At 43.3% G+C, this 22,240-nt stretch overlaps 1 protein-coding gene across 1 annotated transcript in view; it reads right to left on the bottom strand.

Moving 5' to 3' along the window:
* LOC124120450 overlaps positions 1-17,268 on the bottom strand; it is a 19,332-nt gene extending 2,064 nt beyond the window's left edge. Inside the window, exons 1-6 of the mRNA XM_046483272.2 lie at positions 17,239-17,268; positions 8,619-8,702; positions 6,676-6,954; positions 4,540-4,842; positions 2,731-3,033; positions 749-799 (exon numbers count right to left, since the gene is read on the bottom strand). Of these exons, the coding sequence (XP_046339228.2) occupies positions 749-799; positions 2,731-3,033; positions 4,540-4,842; positions 6,676-6,954; positions 8,619-8,685 (1,003 nt within the window). The 5' untranslated portion in view covers positions 8,686-8,702; positions 17,239-17,268. The remainder of the gene's footprint in view (positions 1-748; positions 800-2,730; positions 3,034-4,539; positions 4,843-6,675; positions 6,955-8,618; positions 8,703-17,238) is intronic.
* Between the last annotated feature and the right edge of the window lie 4,972 nt (positions 17,269-22,240).

Below are 22,240 nucleotides of genomic sequence, written 5' to 3'. Positions count from 1 at the left end.
CTGATAACTGTTTATGGTATAATAACATTTATTAGACATAATGTCTGATGAATAAAAAGTAGACATGTATTAAGGTTGGGACGAGTCGAAATTTTCTACACGGGTACCCGACCCCCCTTACCCGACCTTACCCGGGGACCCACTCTCGGTCTCAAGTTAGGTAAGTATTTATATATAGTAAAAAACGATCTGATCGTGCATATACTGAAGTTGACTGAAGCTTTGTCTTTACAAAAACATATAAAAATCAGAAGCTTAAGGAATGTGTGCACAGTCAGAATGAAAATGCGAATATTAGCAACTTGTTCTTATAAAGTGTAACCATGACATTTTATTGTTATGTTAATGTCAATAAAAAATATATCACATGACTAACCACGGGTCCGGGTTGTCCTGTGGTTATCCGGGTCCTACTCAGTACCACCCCGACTCGAGTACCCGAGTGACCCGTCCCACCCCTAACATATATGCTGAAAGTCTTTTATATAATGTTTTTTTTTATTACATTACGAAGTAACGAGAGAAAAAAATCATGCATAGCACAATTATATCTAAGCACCCATAAGGTCATTTTCTGGTGGGTCAGCAGTAACTGTAACGAGCAAAGACATCTACGACATCAGCTATGACACATATATTTACCAACCGATCGAATTTAATGAATTTGCTCGATCCATATTTGAGAACCAATCTAATCCTTACCAAGCATAAATAGTTTTACCTATTGAACTTGTTGTCGGTGTCTTACCTGGAGGCGTAGTTGATGGAGATGTCGTCGCTGCTGTTGTTGAAGGAAGCCCTGCACAATAAAACGTCAAGTAAAAAACAGGAAGGACCTTCAGCGGGATCAAGGTCTTCTGGGCGAGTATTGATGGCAATGGTGCCCAGTTTGTGGGACACCTTGAAGCTTTAACCGATGTACACCTGGGTGCCGTTGTACAAAGCGATCGTAGCGCTAAGGCGAGCGTAGGTCCCATCCTTTAACATAGACGTACGACAGTCGTAGCGCTAAGGCGAGCGTACGTCCCATCCTTTAACATAGACTTACGATAGTCGTAGCGCTAAGGCGAGCATACGTCCCATCCTTTAACATAGACTCACGACAGTCGTAGCGCTAAGGCGAGCGTAAGTCCCATACTTTAACATAGACGTACGACAGTCGTAGCGCTAAGGCGAGCGTACGTCCCATCCTTTAACATAGACGTACGACAGTCGTAGCGCTAAGGCGAGCGTAAGTCCCATCCTTTAACATAGACTTACGACAGTCGTAGCGCTAAGGCGAGCGTAAGTCCCATCCTTTAACATAGACTTACGACAGTCGTAGCGCTAAGGCGAGCGTACGTCCCATCCTTTAACATAGACGTACGACAGTCGATAGAGTAAATGAATAATATTATTGGCAACATGCTGAAGTAAGAAGTAAATGAATAATATCATTGACAACTTGCTGAAGTAAGAAGTCCATAATAATACTATTTACAACAGGCAGAAGCAAGAAGTAAATGAATAATATTATTGACAACACGCTGAAGTTGGAAGTAGATGAATAATATTATTGACAACTTGCTGAAGTAAGAAGTAAATGAATAATTCTATTGACAACATGCTGTAGTTAGAAGTATATGAATAATATTATTGACAACATGCTGAAGTAAGAAGTAAATGAATGATACTATTTACAACGTGCAGAAGCAAGGAGTACATGAATAATATTATTGGCCACATGCTGAAGTAAGAAGTAAATGAATAATATTATTGACAACATGCTGAAGTTAGAAGTAGATGAATAATGCTATTTACAACATGCTGAAGTAAGAAATAAATGAATAATGCTATTTACAACATGCTGAAGTAAGAAATAAATGAATAATGCTATTTACAACATGCTGAAGTAAGAAATAAATGAATACGCTGTAGTGAGTCAGTAGGACAGAACTTTTTACAACATATTGAGCCAACGAGAAAACACCTCGTTTATCTCCTAGTTGCTACACCACCGAGTTACGTCCCTTCCCAGTCCGCTTCGAAACCTGCTGTGCCCCCTTTTATCCTGGTTAGCACTGGTCTTCACAAAACCAGGCTCACCGCAAGACGCGACGAACGGTCGAGTGGTTGAGCTCACTGATGCGGTTGATGCATGTCATCGTGTCCCAGTTGAGTAGATTGGTGCTCAAGGTGTCCCTGGACTATTTACAGCCCGCTGTCATAAAGCGTTGAAAACAACAAATAAGCAAACAAACAAACGAAGCTTGCTGTGAAGGTTGTTGACAATTGTGAAAGCCACATATCCCATGGATAGGAGTAGCGGAACATTTACACCTTGAGATTGGGATATTTTCTATAGTTTCAAGGTGTGGTGAAATGGGGTTTAACGTCGCTCCAACGATTATTGCACTTAAATAGCGACGTGCGTGTACGTGTGTGTGTGTGTGTGTCTGATTGTACTAGTCCGGACTGATGCCGATTTATAGTGCTAGCTCACTGAGATACCATGCCGCAGTTTAACATGAATACCCCACTCAGACACAGTATACTGACTCCGAGCCGACCAGTCCTTGTTTAAGACCCTTAATGCCGAGCGTCAGACAGGGTAACAACAAGTACCGTCTTTTGACGCGGCCGGGAATCGAACCCTGGACCTTCCGCTCTCCGGGCGGACGCTCTACCACTAGACCACGTGGGGAGGCGGTCTCTATAGTTTTAAAGGAAATGAGTGTTAGGCGTACTAACTTTTAACAAGTTCCTTGATGCCGCCACAGATCAGGTCCTTGTCGAAGTTATCACAGGAAAACTTGACAAGAACTTTTCCGAATCTCTCATCTGTGGCGTTGAAGGTTGTGTTTGGGAAGGCGCTTGAAATGTCATCCACGTCATGCCTAGCTAGCAGCACCTCCTTGGCGCTGCCGGTGGTGAGGTTGAACTCCGCCTGTTTGGAGCAGTAGTAGTTCCTGATGTCCACTGAGAGGGTCACCTCTGTACCAAGTTCAAGGTCGTCCGTTTCAACATCGCTGCTGATGTTGCATGATGGCGGGCCTGTTGGTAGATTTTATGAAGTTTTCTTTTTTTTTGCATTTTTTTACATGTCATTGAAAAACTATGATTGAGGTTCCACACTTAAGGTTATCTTCTGAAAAGAAAAAAATTCTTCAAAACTGGGGTTTGCATGAATTTAAACATTGATAATATATCAATTACCCCATGAAGATCAGGGTCAGACGCGGTCAGTAACCTCTTGTCATAAGAGGCGACCAACGTGATCCGGTGGACAGGCTGGCGGACTATTATATATACCAGTCACTGGATTGTCTGGTCCAGACTCAATTATTTTGTTTGTTTGATTTGTCTGTTTGTTTGTTGTTTAACGCCGAGTAAATAATTGTGTATGGACCAGACAATCCAGTGATTGACAACATCAGCATCGATCCACGCAATTGGGATCGATTACATGCTTGAAACAAGTCAGCGAGCCTGACCACCCGATCCCGTTTGTCGACTCTTACGACAAGCACAGTCGTCTTGTACGGCAAGCATGGGTTGCTGAAGACCTATTCTACCCCGGATCTTCACGGGTTCCAAACAGCTGGAGTATTGCTAAGTGTTGCGTTAATAATAAACAAGTAAATGATATATCATATACCACATGGCACACGATAAATACATTGTCATTATACTTCATGGATGTGAAAACACTACGTTCCTGCTTCATTCATGAATATGATAGGTTTGTTTGTTGTTTAACGCCGCATATTACAGCTTTATGACGGCGTTCTGTAAATAATCGAGTCTTGACCAGACAATCCAGTGATTGACATCATGATCTACGCAAATGGTTGGTTGGTTGGTTGTTTGTTTAAAGCCGCACTGAGCAATATTTCAGCTTTATGACGGCGTCTGTAAACAATCGAGTCTGGACCAGACAATCCAGTGACTGACATCATGATCCAAACATATGGTTGGTTGGTTGGTTGGTTGGTTGGTTGTTTAACGCCGCACTCAGTAATATTCCAGCTATCTGACGGCGTCTGTAAACAATCGAGTCAACTCGATCCCGTTAGGTTGACATGTGTGAAGTGACTGAAAAACATTTATAAACATAAAACTGTTAATTCATTTTGTTGTAAAAAATAACAAATTTTCCTAGCATCCCTGGATTTCCCATGGGATAATCATTTATGAGTGAAACACCATTAACTACTTTGCTTTTATTTGTTTGTTGTTTTGGCGTCTCACTGGGCAACATTGCAGTTATATGAAGCAATATCCAAGCTATATGAAGGTGATCAGTAAATAATCGAGTCATGGCCAGACAATGCAGTGATTGACATCATGCGCATGCATCTACGCAATTGGGATACGATGACATGCATCAACCAAGTCAGCGAGCCTGATCACCCGATCCCGTTAGTCGCCTTTTACGACAAGCACAGTTGCCTCTTACCGCAAACATGGGTTGCTGAAGACCTTTTCTACCCCGGATCTTCACGGGTCGAACTGCTTTGCGACTGATGCGAGAGCACTATATATGCCCAAACTACTCACTCTTTAACAACTGTTTGACACCAGTGCAGTCAAGCTCCCAGCTGGTGTCGAGGCAGGTGAAGTTGAGCCGGACGTCCCCGAGCCGTGTCAATGTAACGTTCACGGTGCTGTTTAGAACCTCATTTGTGTTGAGTGTAGCGTAATCATTACGCAGCAACGTCTCGGTGACGTCACCAGTGGTAAGGTCAAACCCGGCTTGGTCCGAACAGGAGTAGTTCTTGATGTTCACTGTTATAGAGAGAACTGTCCCGAGTTCCAGGGAAAGTGGATCCAGATCACTGCTAATGTTGCAAGTAGGCAGATCTGGAATGTTAACCGCTAAATATAGTAATGCATGTACAGTGCCGGACAAAGTAAAGTATACACTTGAAGAATGGATTTGACTGAGTGAGTGAGTGAGTGAGTATGGTTTTACGCCGCTTTTAGCAATATTCCAGCAATATCACGGCGGGGGACACCAGAAATGGGCTTCACACATTGTACCCATGTCGGGAATCGAACCTGGGTCTTAGGCGCGAGGAGCGAACGCTTTAACCACTAGGCTACCCGACCGCCCGATTTGACTGAGTGAGTATGGTTATTCGAGCAATATCACGGCCAATCGCATCAACGAACATGCATAGATATACAAGCTGATGAAATATATGGGTTACACAATATTATATTTTATTCAAACGGATTGGTCAACAGTTGAAATTCCTATTTGAAAACATCTCCAATACAAGAATATTTACTTAAACTATCACAACACACAGTGGATGATAAAATGTTCAACATTAAATGTATTTAGATGCACAAGAAATGTCTAATATGCTTTAAAGATTTTCTAAGTGTTTTATTAGGGTAAAAAAGCCACGAACGGATTCTATTTAGTCTAACATTTCCTTCAGAATGACAGGGTTATATTTTAAAAATAATACCTTTTTAAGATCATAACCTTTAATATAGGTGAGTGAGTGAGAATGGTTTTAACAATATTCCAGTAATATCACGGGGGACAGCAGAAATTGGCTTCACACATTGTACACACGTCGGGGATCGAATCCGGGTCTTCGGCGTGACGAGCGAACGCTTTAACCACTTGGCTTCCCGACCGCCCCAGACTGAATTTAACCAAACAATTACAGCCATTATCAGAAGTTTACTTGGTGAAAACAGTCGCCGAAACACTGCAAAATCTAAGGTCCGAATCATAACTAGGATACCCATATCAGTGAGTGAGTGAGTGAGTTGGGTTCAACGCCGCTTTGATCAGTATTCCAGCTTTATGTGGGAGGAAAACCTCGAGTGATGCAGGTCTCAAATGTTAACCACTTCAGTGAAACCCACGAGCATGGAGCTCACAAACCTAGAACAATAGCGGCGAACCCGGATTCGAACCCATAATAATAGGTTGCCACTCAGAACAGCGAACTGCGGTACGGTAAATGACTAGGGCCACCGTTTTCCCGACACCCTTATCAAATACATCCTCATTGAATAACTATTTCTTGTTTGTTTCTGTTTAAGCCACCATCAAACATAAGGGTTAAAGACTTTACGGGCGGCCGGGTAGCCTAGTGGTTAAAGCGTTGGCTCATCACGCCGAAGATCCGGGTTCGATTCCGACACGGGTACAGTGTGTGAAGCCCATTTCTGGTGTCCCCCGCCGTGATATTGCTTGAATGTTGCTAAAAGCGGCGTAAAATCAAACTCACTCACTCAAGACTTTAGTTTCATTTGCCGGACAGTTTAGAATGATCCTACTTATAGTCATCTGTTGTACGTATTTTCACACCCTGAAGTAAATGCAAGGAGTATATCTATCACAAACACGCACTATGTAATACATAATTAGGGTTTTAATTGATAAATGGAGGTGCAAAAACAGAGTAGACAAAATATTGATCGAAAGGACATTGGAAACCAAACGGTACAACTTATATCATTGTTGTGCGTGGTATTCAAACACATGTATGTCTACGATCTTCAGTGAGTCTATTATGATTATGCATCTGGTCTAAATAAAACAACATTCTAAACCCAAGCGAGAGAAAACCCACAATAGATAAAAATACCCATTTTTGTAACCAATAAAATAGAAGAACTTGAGATAAAAAGTAACATTTCCCAAATAATGATTAACTTCAAACTCACTTGCTGTCGTCAGATTACATATTGGAGTATATATGTCTACATTTGCGTCTTTGATCCGCCAAAACCCGGAATCATCCACTGAGATTCTGCCTACAGTCAGGGTAGACTGTGTATCATTGTAAGTAGCGCTGTAGGTTGAAGTTCCACTACAGGAGGGGTTGCATGTCACGACAAATTGGTTGTCTCTGGGATGAACCCATACAAAACCAGAAAGATTCTTTTGGTATCCAACCATAGAATAGGTTGACTCCCAGATAGCCACTTGGGGACATGGAGTTGCTGAAAAGTCAAAAGATGCTTCTGATTATTGGTATCATTGTGTTGTTTATAGTGTTCACCTATCCGCCATTCATATGATTCGAGTCATCATCTTCATCATCACTATATATCAGACAGACAGACGGACAGACAGACAGACAGTTTATTCAGTAATTTAGGCATCAATGTCCATAGTACAATGAAAACAAGCGAAACTTACATGTGGCATGTAGCTTTAGAAGGAATCAAGCCGGACAATCTTGAATAGTGAAAAGGTTGATAATTGTAAACAAGTCTGACGACACAATGTTAACTGTAATTTGAGCGAGAGAGAGAGAGAGGGGCGGGGGGAGGGAGAGAGAGCGGACAAGAGAGAGACAAAGAGAGAAATTGGCGAGAGACAGACAAAGAGAGAGGGGCGAGAGAGAGACAAAGAGAGAGGGCGGGAGAGAGACAAAAAGAGAGGGGCGAGAGAGAGAGACAAAGAGAGAGGGCGGGAGAGAGACAAAGAGAGAGGGGCGGGAGAGAGACAAAGAGAGAAATAGGCGAGAGACAAAGAGAGAGGGCGGGAGAAAGAAAAAGAGAGAGGGGAGAGAGACAGACAAAGAGAGAGGGTCGGGAGAGAGACAAAGAGAGAAATAGGCAAGAGACAAAGAGAGAGGGCGGGAGAGAGACAAAGAGAGAGGGGCGAGAGAGAGACAAAGAGAGAAATAGGGGAGAGACAAAGAGAGAAATAGGCGAGAGACAAAGAGAGAAATAGGCGAGAGACAAAGAGAGAAATAGGCGAGAGACAAAGAGAGAGGGCGGGAGAGAGACAAAGAGATAGGGGAGAGAGAGAGACAAAGAGAGAGGGGCGGGAGAGAGACAAAGAGAGAAATAGGCGAGAGACAAAGAGAGAGGGCGAGAGAGAGACAAAGAGAGAGGGGAGAGAGAGACAAAGAGAGAAAAAGGCGAGAGACAAAGAGAGAGGGGCGGGAGAGAGACAAAGAGAGAAAGGGGCGAGATAGAGACAAAGAGAGAGGGGCGGGAGAGAGACAAAGAGAAATAGGCGAGAGAGAGACAAAGAGAGAGGGGCGGGAGAGAGACAAAGAGAGAGGGGCGAGAGAGAGACAAAGAGAGAGAGGGGCGAGAGAGAAGACAAAGAGAGAAAGGGGCGAGATAGAGACAAAGAGAGAGGGCGAGAGAGAGACAAAAAGAGAGAGGGGCGAGATAGAGACAAAGAGAGAGGGGCGAGAGAGACAAAGAGAGAGAGAGACAAAGAGAGAGGGGAGAGAGACAGACACAGAGAGAGGGGCGAGAGAGAGACAAAGAGAGAGGGAGAGAGAGACAAAGAGAGAGGGAGAGAGAGACAAAGAGAGAGGGGCGAGAGAGAGACAGAGATAGGGCGAGAGAGAGACAAAGAGAGAGAGGGGCGATGGAGAGACAAAGATAGAGAGACAGACAAAGAGAGAGGGGAGAGAGACAGACAAAGAGAGAGGGGCGAGAGAGAGACAAAGAGAGAGGGAGAGAGAGACAAATAAAGAGAGGGGCGAGAGAGAGACAGAGAGAGGGCGAGAGAGAGACAAAGAGAGAGAGGGACGATGGAGATATAAAGAGAGAGGGGCAAGGGAGACAAAGAGAGAGAGAGAGAGAGGGAGAGGGAGAGGGAGAGAGAGAGAGAGGAAGGGGGGGGGGCTATCTCTCACCGGTTATACGCTGAACGAAGTAGATGGCAGCGACACTCAGAAGGATGTTAAGGGTTGGGGTCATCATGTTTCTGAGGACAGCAGCTGGAAGACAGTAAAAGGATATCTTAATTATTCGAGTTCATCTTCACTTCGTTTTCTTATCTTAAGTATCTCGTCAATTTGTTTCGAGTCGATCTTCGCAACTGGGATATGATGACCTGCATCGTTCAAGTCCGTGAGTCCGACAACCCGATGCCGTTAATCGCCTCTTACGACCAATTATTTCGGTCCCTCATCAGGACAATAAATTGCTGGCATCTTAGTGATGGAACCTCTTCCTCAGGGTTGGAGAATATTACATGTGTGTTTAGGGGTACCTGACCGACCCACCCGGAAAGCATAGTTTCCTTATTATGCAGGAACTAGTTAATTTGTGATCACAGGGCATTGTCGACAAACGGAAAGGCGTTCACAATGTCACTGGGCATTGTCGACAAACAGAAAGGCGTTTTCTATCTAATCCATTTATTTAGTACCTTGTACACACAATCAATATACTTGAGATCGGTATGTTGAGAAGGAAAGAAAAATACCAGGATAGCATGTAACATGTTATCAAACGCGGAATAATAAACTTTTGAATCGATGTTCGACTGTGCCAATAACGATACAATAGGTTTAATTCAATTGAATAAACGTATTTACCTAACTTTTGCAATACTTTAGACACAACTTTGGACACCAAATGTCCCATACTAGAATAAGCTGTGGAACCTTTCAACATTTCTTCCCTGTTTGTTTGTTTGTTGTTTAACGCCGCACTCAGCAATAGTCCAGCTGAAGGGCGGCGGTATGTAAATTATCGAGTCTGGACCAGACAATCCAGTGATTGAGATTATGAGCATCGATCTACGCAATTAGGATACGATGAAATGCATGAACCATGTCAGCGAGCCTGACCACCCGATCCCGTTAGTCGTCTCTTACGACAAGCATAGTCACCTTTTAGGGCAAGCAGGAGTTGCTGAAGACCTATTCTGACCCGGATCTTTACGGGTATCCGGATGTCTGGTATTGTGCGGACATACCAACATGGAGCAGAGATATTGTGCGGATATACCAGCATCAGTTAGCACCTGTATTGTGCGGACATATTCAGCAGCTAGCATGGGTATTGTGCGGACATACCAACATGGAGCAGAGATATTGTGCGGATATACCAGCATCAGTTAGCACCTGTATTGTGCGGACATATTCAGCAGCTAGCATGGGTATTGTGCGGACATACCAACATGGAGCAGAGATATTGTGCGGATATACCAGCATCAGTTAGCACCTGTATTGTGCGGACATATTCAGCAGCTAGCATGGGTATTGTGCGGACATACCAACATGGAGCAGAGATATTATGCGGATATACCAGCATCAGTTAGCACCTGTATTGTGCGGACATATTCAGCAGCTAGCATGGGTATTGTGCGGACATACCAACATGGAGCAGAGATATTGTGCGGATATACCAGCATCAGTTAGCACCTGTATTGTGCGGACATATTCAGCAGCTAGCATGGGTATTGTGCGGACATACCAACATGGAGCAGAGATATTGTGCGGATATACCAGCATCAGTTAGCACCTGTATTGTGCGGACATATTCAGCAGCTAGCATGGGTATTGTGCGGACATACCAACATGGAGCAGAGATATTGTGCGGATATACCAGCATCAGTTAGCACCTGTATTGTGCGGACATATTCAGCAGCTAGCATGGGTATTGTGCGGACACACCAACATGGAGCAGAGATATTGTGCGGATATACCAGCATCAGTTAGCACCTGTATTGTGCGGACATATTCAGCAGCTAGCATGGGTATTGTGCGGACATACCAACATGGAGCAGAGATATTGTGCGGATATACCAGCATCAGCTAGCACCTGTATTGTGCGGACATATTCAGCAGCTAGCATGGGTATTGTGCGGACATACCAACATGGAGCAGAGATATTGTGCGGATATACCAGCATCAGTTAGCACCTGTATTATGCGGACATATTCAGCAGCTAGCATGGGTATTGTGCGGACATACCAACATGGAGCAGAGATATTGTGCGGATATACCAGCATCAGTTAGCACCTGTATTGTGCGGATATATTCAGCAGCTAGCATGGGTATTGTGCGGACATACCAACATGGAGCAGAGATATTGTGCGGATATACCAGCATCAGTTAGCACCTGTATTGTGCGGACATATTCAGCAGCTAGCATGGGTATTGTGCGGACATACCAACATGGAGCAGAGATATTGTGCGGATATACCAGCATCAGTTAGCACCTGTATTGTGCGGACATATTCAGCAGCTAGCATGGGTATTGTGCGGACATACCAGCAGCTAGCATGGGTATTGTGCGGACATACCAGCAGCTAGCATGGGTATTGTGCGGACATACCAGCAGCTAGCATGGGTATTGTGCGGACATAACAGCAGCTAGCATGGGTATTGTGCGGACATACCAACATGGAGCAGAGATATTGTGCGGATATACCAGCATCAGTTAGCACCTGTATTGTGCGGACATATTCAGCAGCTAGCATGGGTATTGTGCGGACATACCAGCAGCTAGCATGGGTATTGTGCGGACATACCAGCAGCTAGCATGGGTATTGTGCGGACATACCAGCAGCTAGCATGGGTATTGTGCGGACATACCAGCAGCTAGCATGGGTATTGTGCGGACATACCAGCAGCTAGCATGGGTATTGTGCGGACATACCAGCAGCTAGCATGGGTATTGTGCGGACATACCAGCAGCTAGCATGTGTATTGTGCGGACATACCAACCGCGAGCATGGGTATTGTGCGGACATACCAGCAGGTAGCACCTGTATTGTGCGGACATACCAACATGGAGCAGAGATATTGTGCGGATATACCAGCATCAGTTAGCACCTGTATTGTGCGGACATATTCAGCAGCTAGCATGGGTATTGTGCGGACATACCAACAGCTAGCATGGGTATTGTGCGGACATACCAACAGCTAGCATGGGTATTGTGCGGACATACCAACAGCTAGCATGGGTATTGTGCGGACATACCAACAGCTAGCATGGGTATTGTGCGGACATACCAACAGCTAGCATGGGTATTGTGCGGACATACCAGCAGCTAGCATGGGTATTGTGCGGACATACCAGCAGCTAGCATGGGTATTGTGCGGACATACCAACCGCGAGCATGGGTATTGTGCGGACATACAAGCAGCTAGCACCTGTATTGTGCGGACATACCAACATGGAGCAGAGATATTGTGCGGATATACCAGCATCAGTTAGCACCTGTATTGTGCGGACATATTCAGCAGCTAGCAAACTATAACAAACGTCTCTGCTTATGTTTCTTCTGAGAGAACTACCGCACTCTCACTAAAATAGTCATGTCCCACCTCTTCTTTTTCGTTCAATAACGGTGGCGGTCGGGTAGCCTAGTGGTTAAAGCGTTCGCTCGTCACACCGGGTTCGATTCCCGACATGGGTACAATGTGTGAAGCCAATTTCTGGTGTCCCCCACCGTGATATTGCTGGAATATTGCTAATTACTCACTCACTCACTCATTCAACAACGAAATGGTCCAATCGCAGCTTGTGAGAAATCGGCCAACCTGTCAAATTGTTTAGGTAGACAGGAGCCCAGTCAAAACCAACGGAAACTAAAATAGCAAAGGTGCGCACATCTGCACACCTAAATGCGCCATCCCTTACTCTGACCAGTCAAAGGACAAGGAGATTGAGACAGTCTTGTCCGTTTGTCAGCCTGTACATACTCGAGTCTGGACGAGACAAAGCGGTACTTGATATAAAGAGCATTGATCTCCTCCGTCGGGGTCCACACTATCAAACAGGACACCTAGCCTGACTTCCGATGCATTTAATCGCCTCTCGTGGTCAGCGTAGATTGCTTGGCACCTATGCTAACCCCGAATCTCTACAGACGAGGAAGAAGTCTTTAATTACATATTTAGAACATAGTCAGACAGGTCCCAAAATATACTTTAGTTTATCTTGTTCCTAAATGACCTGAACAGCCTCCCCCACCCCCTCCCCTTGCATTGTCCGTCACCAGGTCTCCCTATCTTTCTTGTGGTTGGTTTCCACGCAAGTTACAAGAGCAGTTGAATATTCATGCCAAGGAAATAACAAAAAAGTATTTATCTCATCTCCAAGTCAGAATATTGTGATATAATTGGTTCACGTTATGAGCGGGAAAATAAATACTTTATACCCCGCCATGAAGATAACAGGCTTCACGCGGATTTCTGAGCGGGAGATACATCCCTGCTATAACTTTATAATTATTGTAATACTTCTTTCAAACGATCCCAAAGTGATGTAGACGTTTATACACTTTGTGTGTTTCTTGTTTAAGACCGCCCTCAGCATTATCCCAGCTTTTCGACGACGGTATGTAAATATTCGAGTTTGTACCAGACAATCCAGTGATTGTCATCATGAGCATCGATCTCGGCAATTGGGATACGATGACAACAACCAAGTCAGCGAGCCAGGCCACTCCATCCCGGTAGTGGCCTCTTACGGCAGTTGCTGAAGACAAATTCTAACCTGGATCTTCACGAGTCGTCTATATAGAACATGATCGGGGACGCATCTGAGATGCGAACAAAGATTTTCACATCGTGTACCGTCTATGGACACAAAACTGAAGAGAGGAGTGCGAAGATTCAATTAATTTCAATTAATTAAATAATTCACTCCGAAAAGTTAATATGACGAAACTTTGTCTGTATCTTTTGCTATTGGTCGATTTTAACCAACACTATGTCTGTGCTTTACAATGGGCTCATCCCATCTCTAACACACCTACTAGTATACTCTCTTACCTGAGTGTGTGATGGCGATGTTTCCTCGAAGATGTCACGTACGTGAACTGTGACCAGTGCGAGAAACACGGAACTAACTTCAGGAGGAAAAGTGTGTCTGTCATGTGAACAAAGTCCTACTAGGTGACAGTATATCTATTTGGGTACATAATCGGGACTAAATATAAACTGGGAAAATTGATTATTAGGATTAGTATGACTAATGATAAAATGCGACTAGTAAATACTATTAGAATTATATTAATGAGAGACGGGCCATTTCATATTCCGGGGTGTGGGGTGGGGTGGGGTGGGGTGAGGGTGGGGTGTGAGGTGAGGGGGTAGTGTGTGTGTGTGTGTGTGTGTGTGTGTGCGTGCGCGCGCGTGCGTGCGTGCGTGCGTGCGTGCGTGCGTGCGTGCGTGCGTGTATGTGTGTCTGGGTGTGTATCTGAATGCGTATTTTTGTGTTTGTGTGTGTGTATGTGAATGTATGTATGTGAGTGGGTGTGTGTGCGTGTGTGTGCGTGTGTGTGTATGTGTGAGTGCGTGTGTGTGTGAGTGCGTGTATGTGTGAGTGCTTGTGCGTGCGTGTGTGTGTATGAGAGCGCGCGTGTGTGTGTGTGTGTGTTCGCGAATCCGAATCTGTAATCTGTATTTGTGTGTAAGAGAGAGTGTGAGTGCGTGTATGTGTGAGTGTGTGTGTAAATCTGAATCTTTGCGTCTGTGGGTAAGAGAGTGTGAGTGTGTGTGTGAGCGCATGTGCGTGTATATATGTCTGTGAGTGTGTGTATGAGTGCGTGTGCTCGTGTGTGTGTGAGCAAACCTGAATATGTGTGTAAGAGAGTGTGAGTGTGTGTATGAGTGCGTGTATGTGTATGTGTGAGAGAGTGTGAGTATGTGTGTGTGAGTGTGTGTATGTGTGTGTGTGTGTGTGTGTGTGTGTGTGTGTGTGTGTGTGTGTGTGTGTGTGTGTGTGTGTGTGTGTGTGTGTGTGTGTGTGTGTGTGTGTGTGTGTGTGTGTGTGTGAGTGTGTGTGTGTGAGTGCGTGTATGCGTCTGTGGGTGTGGGTGTGGGTGTGTTGCTAACTAACCTAACTCTCTGAAAGCAGGAACCACACAATTACTTTCCCATATTATTTCCAGAACACCCAGTACCAGACAGAGAGAGAGAGAGTGAGTGAGAGAGAGAGATCCGGGGTAGAATAGGTCTTCAGCTACCCATTCTTGCCGTAAAAGGCGACTATGCTTGTCGTACGAGGCGACTAACGGGATAAGGTGGTCAGGCTCGCTGACTTGGTTGATGCATGTCATCGATCCCAATGTCAGTCACTGGATTGTCTGGTCGACACTCGATTATTTACAGACCGCCGTCATATAGCTGGAATATTGCTAAACAGCAAACAAACAAACAAAGAGATGACATTCTGTATGCGCATTGCCTACTAAGATAACATATTGATTTGCTTGTTAGTAAAATTGATAATGGGTTACATGTGGTGTTTGGGACCACTGAGGCAGGCACTCCCACTCCCACCCACTGTAGTAACAGATGGTCCGAGTGGAGCCCCGGTTTTTAAAAATGCTGGATCCATCACGTGTTCCCCGTGCATCACACGAGCACGACCTACACAGTATACATACAGGCCACAAGGAGATCGGGGTCACCTTTCAAATATTTTCCAGATGAGAACTCCATTACCCGTACGCTCATTAATACAATAAATACACTCCCTGACATCTCTACAAGTTTATACTTCTAGTTGTATAACTAGATAATCACAGAGCGGTATAGGGTGGTTCCTCATACACGACCATACGTATATGTATATATAGACATCATGACTGGGTTGGGTTTAACGCTGCGTATCTCAATTGTATTAGGACACGAAACCCTAGTGTGGGAGGGAAGTCGAAAGTGCGCAGGTGGTCGCTCTCGACGAACGCTCTTGTAAATATCAAGGGCGTGGCGCTGTTCTTTGTTGTATGTGGCTCTCTACACGCGCCAGTCAGCAATGTCGAGAAAAAAAAATATCTAGACCAAAAAGACAAATGATTCACAGCAGAGGAAAGTCAACGACAGATCAGTCCTTAATCACGTCATCGAGCCTGACCACCCGATCCAATGATTATCAATCGTGCCTTGCGACAAGAATGTAGTGGGGACTTATTCTAACCCTGACCGGGTGTTGTACGGACAGAATCGGGATCAGAGAAATGGAGTAGGCCAGTGGTTTAAGAGTTCGCAAACAGACTGGATTAACAATAGTAAATTAAAATTATCTACACAGTACAGTAAACGGTTATAACGAACTCAAAGGGACCACTGAATTTAGTTCGATATAACCGTAGTTCGTTATAAGCATATATACAGCATATAAACAGCAAATGACCGGGACAAAAATAATTCGTTATATTCGTCAGTTCTTTATAAGCGTGTTCGTTATAAACGTAGTTTACTTTTTATCAACCGTCATCACAAGGATGCATTTAAAGCACATGCACATATATACATGTCGGGTGGAGACCCGTGATGATCCGCCTTCATATAGGTGGAATATTGATGAGTGCGGCGTTAAACAACAAACCAACCAACCCGTGAAGATCCGGGTTAGAATTGGTCTTCAGCAATCCATGCTTGTCTTAAGATGCGACTGACGGGATCGGGTGGTCAGGCTCGCTGACTTGGTTGATGCATGTCACCATTTCCCAACTGTGTGGATCGGTGACCATGATATCAATCACTGAATTGTCTGATCGACTGGGTCGTTAAACAACCAACACTGCTAAAATCTTTCACTTGCCATGCAGGAGTGAGTGAGTGAGTGAGTGTAACACCGCTTTTATTCAAGTTAATTTTCTGCGTGTCGGCTTAACGCGGGAGGAAAGCCCGAAGTGTTGCAGGTCTCAGACGTTTACCACTTGGGTGAAAGCCACGAGCACGGGTATGGTGCTGACAAACCTAGAAACATAATCGGGGCGACCAGTGATTCGAACCCACGCCATGCAGGATACCCGTGTATATTGTGTAAAGGGTATCTCGATGTAAACCATGGCTAAACAACTGGACTGTTACTTAAACATGGGGAAAGTGAGAGTGACCAACGGATCCTGACACAGCTGCCTCGAACTGCACCACCAAAACATGTCCAGACATATTTCGAATACGAGAGACGTTTATGCATGACTAAAGTATCATGTGCAGGTTATATAGGTAAGAGGATGCACGGATGGCCAACTCGTCTAAGGCGCCGCGATTCGCTGTGCAGAGTTGCGTCCCTTAGGCACGCCAGAAACCTATGATTGTGAGTTCAAATCCCAGTTCGCCACGATTATGTTTCTAGGTTTGTCAGCACCATGCCCGTGCTCGTGGGTTTCACCGAAGTGGTAAACGTCTGAGACCTGCATCACTTCGGGCTTTCCTCCCACATTAAGCTGACACGACGTGATATGACTGGTATACTGTTAAAAGCGGCGTAAACCAAACTCACTCACTCACTCACTATACAGGTAAGAAAGACGGGATTCTCGAACATGGATAGTCAGGAAATTAGCTATGTGTAATGTGTGACGGGGCTAAGCCAACAGTGACCTGCAATGACAACTAATCCCGGATGAACAACTGGTCAATTCTTCTATAGCATCGCAGTTCGCCGTTCAGATTATGCATACGTAAAGTATTATGTCCGGGTAATCAAACAAGTACATCCTGCACATTAGAATCAGAAACAAGGAAAGTATATAAATAATCAACTCGAACTCACGTTTTCCTAGCAGTTTTTCGGGGAATGTATCATTTCCTACTCATTAATCAACAGTTGGTTATAAATACATACTGTTCAACCATAATTGTGAGAAATATCAATCATGAACACGTGGTGAGGTGTTAGCCGGATAAACGCCTACTTCACGTGAAAGCAATTTACGATTGAAGTGAAACACGTTGGCGGCATGTCAAAGAAAATTTATATGAAGGCGTTACGTGTCTACATTCGTTCATACATGTATTGTAGCGGGAAAAAGTTACTAAGCCTAATGCCAAGTTCAATAAAACTAAATTGTTCTGAAATGAAATAATTCATTTTTAAATACTTTTACATGTACAGTTAACTATGGTTATAACGAACTCAAAGGGACCACTAATTTTAGTTGGTTATAACCGTAGTTCGTTATAAGCACATATACAGCATATTTACAACAAATGGTCGGGACTACAAAATAAGTTCGTCATATCTGTAAGTTCGTTATGAGCGTGTTCGTTATAACTGTAGTTTACTATATACATCATTCTCCTCATGTTTAAGGACGTGATTCACAATTTGCACTGCACATTTTCCTGTACGGCGCACTATGTGGATGTTTGTTGGGAACATGATACTATCGGGAGTTTGTTGATGTGACCAGCACACGCTGATTGTTTATCTAAAAGTTGCTCATAAAATATCCTTGTTTAACCGTAAATAACGCTTACGCAATGTCACGGCTTGCTGACAATGACGTCTACGTGTCGTGGGTATGCTGCAAACTGGAACAGCGCAACACGAAGTTACCAGACATTTTAATGCTCATCGAAACACAAAAGCATCACTCTGGAGACGTTATCTAAAGCAGGGCTCCACTCATGACTTGTCCGCGTGTGACGTCACGTCAACAAAGCCACCATATTCGGTTGGTTCATCAACGGAAATGATACCAAACTGTCACATTATTATCTCGTACAATTCGTTGGTTGAGACCGTGTGCACGAGTTAACATAACTGTCACCTGTTTCACCTGTGATATGAGATAAACTTGTCCATACTGAGACAACACGTGTGAAATGAAATACAACCATAACACATAATGAAAGTTACGGATATATTATATTTACAATATAACACAGAAGAAAAATATAACACTAGTTTGGGCAATATTTTACATTCAATCAATTAACCACAGGCAAATCGTAGAAAGGTATTGTCCAAATTAGATAAGGTGGCTAGCGGCGTCTAGGAACTGCATGGATGTCTTTCTTCCGGTGTCGAGATGGTCCTTCAGTCTCATTAACCTGTTGTCCAGTTCCCGGAACACACGTTGGAATACGAGGACCACTCTCAGATAAGTGTGAAAGTTATCAAAACAATAGAAACCAATATACTGTAGTCAGTTGATATAAATCCTATACTAAATCTTTACTAGCAGGCATTTCACAAGGATCGGTGCTGAGGCCACTTCTTTTTATTAATGATATTTATTTATTGATATAGATGATGACATACCAAGTTTTATTAAATTATTTGCTGATGATAATTCTTTATACGTGTGTTATTGATGGCCCAGTGTTAGATGTTTAGATGTACATACATTTGCTTCAGGTGACAGGGTTATATTTCCCAAAAAACACCTTTTGAGATGTACCCATGAATCGAACCCGGATCTATGGCGTGACGAGCGAACGCTTTAACCACCAGGCTACCCGACCGCCCCTGTCAACTTTAGAAACCTACACATGTCTACCACAAAACGTTTTTGGCCTTTTGTTTTTTCAATTTCGTCTTCTTTTTTTTCTTTTTTGTGTGTGTGTGTTTGTGGGGGTATGTGTGTGTGTGTGTGTGTGTGTGTGGGGGGGGGGGGGGGGGGGGGGGGGGGGGTTGGAGGGGCTGTTCACACATTGTACGCGAATGTAGAATCAAACCCGGGGCTTCGGCGTGACGAGAGAAAGCTATAACCACCACGCTACCCCATGGTCTCTGTGCTTGACAAGCCGCTGAAGTTTCAATAAAATCACAACAAAATCTTGTTTGTTTTGTGTCTTCAAGACGTGTACTACCATCGGTTTACAAGGAGACTTCCAATGACATCACATCAGGTGACTATATTGTACAGCTTGTCATTTATAGGAAGAAGAGCAAATCAAATGTAAGCGTTCCAGAACGATATATTTCAGATCAAATTTGTAATGAAACTGTGAATTCTACCGATAGAGCATTTCAGTGATGGAATTTAAGTTATCAAATCATACATTCAAACATCATTATTTTGCCTTTATCGCCCTATGGATCTGTTTCATCAGACATTCAAAACTGAATAGCCTTTTCAATTTTGAAGGAACAACGTATCCTGTCCCACATATTTTAACAAGCTGAAGGAAAATAAGTAAAAAGTGTTTCAGTATTTTTTGTTCGTTTGAAATTTAACGCCATACGCAGCAATGTGACGGCAAACACAGGTTCTTGTATTTGATCATTGCAATTTTCATATTTGTATTAGTTCATTAATAGTGATTTACAGACTTTCCTTTGCGTTCTGTATATAATCGAGTCTGGACCAGACAAACCAGTGATTGACATCATGAGCATCGATTCACGCAATGGGGATTACGATGTCATGTATCAACCAAGTCAGCGAGCTTGAACACCTGCCACTGGCAATTACTCCGCCCTTTATCTTTCCTCCACAGATTCAGATCTTCACAATGAACTTGAATGATCTGCACATGACGATCTCTGAGGAAGTGATATCTTCCCTACTGTCCTAAAACCTGTAAACCGGATGATGAAGCGCCTTTATCACAGGACTGCCTCCGTGGTCTAGTGGTAGAGCGTCTGCCTGAAGAGCGAAACTTGGGGGTTCGATCCCCGGCCGAGTCACCCTGTCTGGAGCTTGGCATTAAGGGGCTAAAACAAGGACTGGCTGGCTCGGAGTCTGTATACTGTGTCTGAGTAGGGTATTTATGTTAAACTGCGGCATGGTATCTCAGTGTGCTAGCACTATAATTTGGCATCAGTCCGGACTAGTACAAGCAGCCAGACACACACACACTCGTGTATGTACGTCGCTATATAAGAGTCAGTACACTGTGTCTTAGTTGGGTATTCATGTTACAACGCCAAATGTTACTACCATAAATTCATGTTTCTACCGCTCTTAACTTGAAAAAATGTTCAACTTACTAGTACCAAGTCACGACGTGCCTACAAACAAAACAGGCATCAATATTGGAGGAACTATGTCTCCAAAATTAATTCACGCACACTCATGTCTAAGGTGTGAAACATGGCTATAAATAAAACGCTAAGGTTCAAGATCCTCTGTCCACCATCTTAAAGATGGTGACAAAATAATAATTGATAAATCTGACATTGCAAATAACCTTGGCGAAACTTCAGCCCAAAATTCTTGATCTTCAAATTATGTCCAGAGTTTCAGAGATATCAGTAAAGAAAAGAGTTAAGTTTGATTTTGATAAGGCCGAAAATAAAGTATTTTGATTCATTGAGCTACATACCGCTCTTGCTCAAGCTCAGTTTACTGCAGGAGGCGACGATGATATCTACTATCAGCTACTGAAGAATTTGCCTGAATCATGTCTTGAGACACTTTAAGATACATTTGACCAAATATAGACGTCAGGGAATTTTCCTTCTTTGTGGCATAAGGCCATCGCAGTCCCCATACCAAAACCTGGCCGGAATTACCGCCCTATACATATCTTTAACCAGTTCGTTTGCAATGCCATGGAACGAAGTGTAATCAATAGATTAGTTTGAAATTTGGAAACCAATAATCTAATAACAAATATTCAATAGGTTTGCGGAAAAATAGTAATAGTAATATTTATCATTTTCTGTTGACCCAAAAAAGGACGAGAATCTGTACTTTATCCCAAATGTAACATTTGTTACACGCAGTATTTTGTATGTCACATTATTTCGTTTTGACATAAAAAATCTTTGAAAGGTTTAAAATGTGTCAGTGGGTGGATTATTTTTTGTGGATGATTTTAATATTTCTTGGTGTAAAAATATGCATACCACAGAGAGGTTATTACAAATATATATCAATGAAATTCACAAGTGCTCCCTTGAACATGTGTTTACCGTTTCTAATCCAAAATCTAATTGTATACATTTCTCCAGACAATATAAGCCGCATAAAGGCCCGTAACTATTATTGAAGAGCACCCTTATCAAAACTGTGTAGGAGGCCAAGTTCTTGGGACTTATCTTTGATAGCCTGAACGCCCGAAATCCTGAAAACCTGAAGCCAAATGCCTGAAAGCACTCGACTTGTCGCAGGTCGTTTCTAATTCAAAGTGGGGTCGCAGGTCACTGATCTATTTAAAATTTTGATACGGCTCCATCGTCTATGGTGGAGCATGTAAACGTAATTTATTAAAACTAGATACTATCCACTATCAAGGACTGAGGCTTTGTCTTGGAGCCTTTATAAATTCTCCTATTCATAGTCTGTATGTGGAGGCGGATGAACCATCCCTTAAGCAACGCTGTCTGAAATTATCTTTACAATACATCACAAAATTAGGTTCTGAGCAGTCAAATCCAACTGTTGATTGAGTACTTGATGCTCCTTACGGCGATGTGGAGGTCTTTGAATGGTATTTAGGAGTGATACACATAAGGAAGAGAATTTATGGATGTCAACTTCCTTATTATTAGGAACACAACGTTACGGAGTATATGCTTACCTGATGAAGGCTTAAGAATATACTCCAAAACGTTGTATTCCTCATAATAAAGAAGTTGACATCCATACATTCTTTTCCTTACAGCGATATTTACAATAAGACATCATCTCTTCTTCCACCCCTCGGAATCAGAATCAAATATCAGTCCTTGATAGTTGATAGTATCTAGTTTTAATAAGGTACCAGATTTCATTTCAGCTGCGAATATTAACCTTCACGATCGCCTCACTGGCAACTGGTAAGGCCACATTTCGACATTCCGTTATTGAAAGAATAATTATGTATTATTTTAAATGTCC

This window comes from Haliotis rufescens, unplaced genomic scaffold, assembly GCF_023055435.1.
Source record: "Haliotis rufescens isolate VD_foot unplaced genomic scaffold, xgHalRufe1.0.p SCAF_24, whole genome shotgun sequence".
Taxonomy (NCBI): domain Eukaryota; kingdom Metazoa; phylum Mollusca; class Gastropoda; order Lepetellida; family Haliotidae; genus Haliotis; species Haliotis rufescens.
Note: the sequence above shows the minus strand (reverse complement) of the source record. Positions and strands in the feature narration are given on the sequence as shown.